Source organism: Sinocyclocheilus rhinocerous, unplaced genomic scaffold (genome assembly GCF_001515625.1).
Source record: "Sinocyclocheilus rhinocerous isolate Xijiao unplaced genomic scaffold, SAMN03320098_v1.1 scaffold2583, whole genome shotgun sequence".
Lineage (NCBI taxonomy): Eukaryota > Metazoa > Chordata > Actinopteri > Cypriniformes > Cyprinidae > Sinocyclocheilus > Sinocyclocheilus rhinocerous.
The window spans coordinates 376,706-380,472 of record NW_015650696.1 but is presented as its reverse complement, the minus strand read 5'-3'; the positions used below and the strand labels follow the sequence as shown (position 1 = coordinate 380,472).

Genomic DNA, 3,767 nt, shown 5'->3' with positions numbered 1-3,767 from the left:
TTGTTGCCGCCGCCGCCATGTCGTGAAGGCGCTGTTTGGACGAAGCGGAGTCCAGCCCGGGGTGGTCACATGTGGTTGCCGCAAGCCTCAAGCCCACCGGCCGCTCCTTTGTCAAATCCGCCGGCCGTTCCTCACTCTAGCCGCCGGCTGCCGCTCACGCCCGCCGTGTGTCTTTAAGTTGTATTTACAACACTGTTCCAGAACAGTTCAACTCAAATATTCAGATGTGTGCAGCGCATTTTATGGAGGATTGTTTCCTGATCCTGGGAGAGCAGCCTACAATGCGGCTGTTTCTGACTCACAATCTATATTTAAAGAATTTTCCACTGATGATTCAAACGTGAGTTTTGGGCAGTGTAGAGTAACGCTTGTTGTTTGTCGTTTCTCCGATCACAAATGCAGACATGGCTTTATGTTTACGCGGTGCGATGCAACACAATGCATAAAAAGACCGTATAAGTCATTATAATCAGTAATTATGTCCCCACTGGATGCAACAAATGCCTCGTTTGTAATGGGTTTTATTGGTTTTGTCTCATCGCGCCGGGACACGGCATCACAGTATGGTAAGGGGCGTAACATTTCCGTCACACGCTTGAGGTATTCAGCCAATCACAACGCACTGGATAGCTGGCCAATCAGCGTTCAGAACTATGAGCTTTGTAAAAATCGACGCGTTTCAGAAAGGCGGGGCATAGAGGAGCAACAATAATGTACATTATGTGGAAAATAATGTGTTTTTTAACCTTAAACCGCATAAACTCATTACATTACACCAAATACACAACATAATATTCATTTTAGCAACGTCAGTAGACCCCTTTAAAATACAGGTAACATTTAGGGCACAAATATAGCCTGAGACCACTAGTGAAAATCTATTTAGCATTTTTTTATGATTTCATAGATTTCTTTTATTGACAAAAGATATTATGAACATAAAAATTAACATGACATATTGTCAGCATAAGAATGAACATGAATATCAAAATTTAATTATGTGTTAATTTATTTTTATTGTTTATTGATAATGTTTGTATAAATTTAAAAGTTTTATTTGCTAAATTATGAATATAGCCTATATTAATATTTATGTCCACTTTTGCTTTAATGACAGCTTTTGAAGATTTTGAAACCAATTTTCAATATGATCTCTTACTTTGGGATTCCACAGTATATTAATGCATTTTAGAAATTTTATTAAAATATTACCTGTAATTCGACCCAGCTTGCCTTCAAATAGGGTCCCAACAAATCCAGACACATGTGCTCCAAGACTCACACCAATGAAATGGAAAGATTCCAGTGTGCTTCCATATTTCTACAAAGGACACAACAATAAAAATATACTATTTGTAGTATACAAATGTACTATACCAACATATTACTACACAAAAATTATATTATTCTTGTACTTTCTATGTGTTTACTGTGATACGTTTTCTGTGTAGCCTACTGATCATTGTGAACAATTTTATGTTTATTACTTCTAGCATATGGACACTGCTCTAAAAAGACAGCCTTTAGTATTCAGTGGTCATATTTTATTATGGATTCTGTAACACTTGAACATAACCAAAACATTGAGGCTTTTACCGTAAGCTGATTGATAAGCACTGAAATCTGCACTGCCACCTCCTTGTAGTTCTCAACCACCAGGTTATAAGCAAAGGAGGCTCCATAGACCCAGTCGACCACCAGAACATTCACATTCTCTTCCCGCAGGAGAGCCTGGGCTAAGCCACTCACCCAGGAAGGTTTACTGCCCAGAGCCCTGAAACATAGTATATCAAGGAATCATCTGAGTAAAATCTCATTCACAAGGATTGCTTTGCTATTATAAAATGCTGCCGATTAAATGTTTTACCTGTATCCGTGAACTATGACTTTGGTGGGGAGTGATGAGTTGAAGTAAGCCGTGTGCTTCTGGGTATGGTTGAGGCAGTCCTGTGTGAAGAGGCTGGCACAGTCTGCATTATTTCGTGTAAGAAGAAGATACTGAACCTGGAGCTTGGTGCCCTGTCTGTATTCCAGCCAAGTGGTGTTGTTGAAGTCAGCACACTTCGTTCGAGAAGCTTCCTCATTACCTGTAAAATTGTATGCATGGAATTCATGAGTATGCAACGTCAAAACGTTTTGAGATTTTAATCTGTAATTGGTAGCTTCACTGGATTCACCAGACACTGCTGTCTCTGCTGTCCCCAGATGTGTAAGTTTGACTTTGTAAAGCTGAATTTGTAAAGTAAAACATTATATATTAAATAATAAAGATGGTACTGTTATTTTCAAAAGCTGGAAATGAACTTTGGAAGGTGAATACAATTTAAAAACATGTTAAATTGCAGGCACCAAAAATTCAAGCACTGATAATGCAATGCAATTTTTATTTTAATAAGAGCAATTCAACATGCTTTTTTTGTATCAGTGTGCTTCTGTATTTGTTTTAAAGAGGTCAGATTGTCTCTGGTTTAGTTTAATTTAATTTATCAATTAATTAATCAATGGATTTATAAATATTAAAATCACTACAATCAAATTCTGTACATACTTTACAACTGTTGATCAGTGAACCACTTACTGACACACTATAACTTAAGTTTTCAATGTTTCTCTTTCTCCAAATAAACGTCTAACTAAAACTGCAGATCATTTGAATTCGGGTGGTGTATTCACCCAATAGAACTGCCACAATTAAAGATTTAATCTGTGTGATATTGAACTAAACTGAACTTACCGACAGCAGAGGAGACACACGTTGACAAATAAACAAAAGCCTTGATCCATTTCCAAGCCATGTCTTGATCAAAATGATCAAATCAGCTGAGTGAGATGTTTCTGCTGGTTAGATACTTGTTTGGGTGCAAAATCATTCTTTCTCTTTCTGCATCCTTTCAACGCATGTTCTTCAACTAGCTGCCCTAATAAGCCTGGAATCCACTTAATATCCAGCCACAATCTGTTACACAATGCCTGGTTCTGAGAAAAATGCTACAATATCCGATTAAGTGAGATGAATGGCTTTTCCTTCCATTCCTGGTGTGCTGTTATAAAGCATGTCAGCATGAGAGACATTAATTCCCAGCATCCATCCCGTGATAGCTTGTGTAGCTAGTGGAGACTCTTTGTAAGCTTTGACTACAACAATGAATAACAAATGATCGGTCCACTGCTCTGCAGCTGGTTGTGAACCTATGACCTCACAGATGAAATGTTTGATTGTTTGTCCAGAGGCAGGACTCTGGCCTCTTTGGCACAAAACTCTCAGAAGAGTTTTTGCTGGATTGAAGTAAAATTAACACTTTGAAGTAAAATTAAGCCCCACTTGAAAGACGTAATTATCATCAGCTGTTTGTTCAAGTCCAGACTCATCTTCTGCAAAAGGGCTGTTGCTACTAGGCATTAACTTCTCGTTGACTTTGTAAATGGTAACAGAGAAAAACTGAGCATCATACAAGACATAATGCACTATATTGACACATCTGATTTCTTTTCCAACTATTTAGGTTCACTTAACACATAACCGACTGTGTTTACGCGAATAGGCTATACTTGCCAGGACGGACAAGACGGTTCTTTTTCACGGCTTTAATTCATTTTAATATCAAGCAGTTTTCACACTCAACTCAGCCCTTCGCGGCTACATTTACATCAAAAATGATATCATTAATTGAAAATATCATCAGGCATGAATTTTACCATTAAAAAGGATTGTCATTTGCATTCTCATTCTCATCAGCACCTCTGTTAACTTACGTCACAATTCCGTG

At 38.0% G+C, this 3,767-nt stretch overlaps 1 protein-coding gene across 2 annotated transcripts in view; it reads right to left on the bottom strand.

The window, feature by feature from the left end:
* Positions 1-3,105, bottom strand: part of LOC107712265 (phospholipase A1 member A) — a 7,198-nt gene extending 4,093 nt beyond the window's left edge. For both annotated transcript variants that reach the window (XM_016517450.1, XM_016517452.1), the window contains exons 1-4: positions 2,735-3,105; positions 1,868-2,087; positions 1,597-1,774; positions 1,213-1,321 (exon numbers count right to left, since the gene is read on the bottom strand). In XM_016517450.1, coding sequence (XP_016372936.1) covers positions 1,213-1,321; positions 1,597-1,774; positions 1,868-2,087; positions 2,735-2,795 — 568 coding nt within the window. In that variant the 5' untranslated portion in view covers positions 2,796-3,105. The remainder of the gene's footprint in view (positions 1-1,212; positions 1,322-1,596; positions 1,775-1,867; positions 2,088-2,734) is intronic.
* Positions 3,106-3,767: the final 662 nt, after the last annotated feature.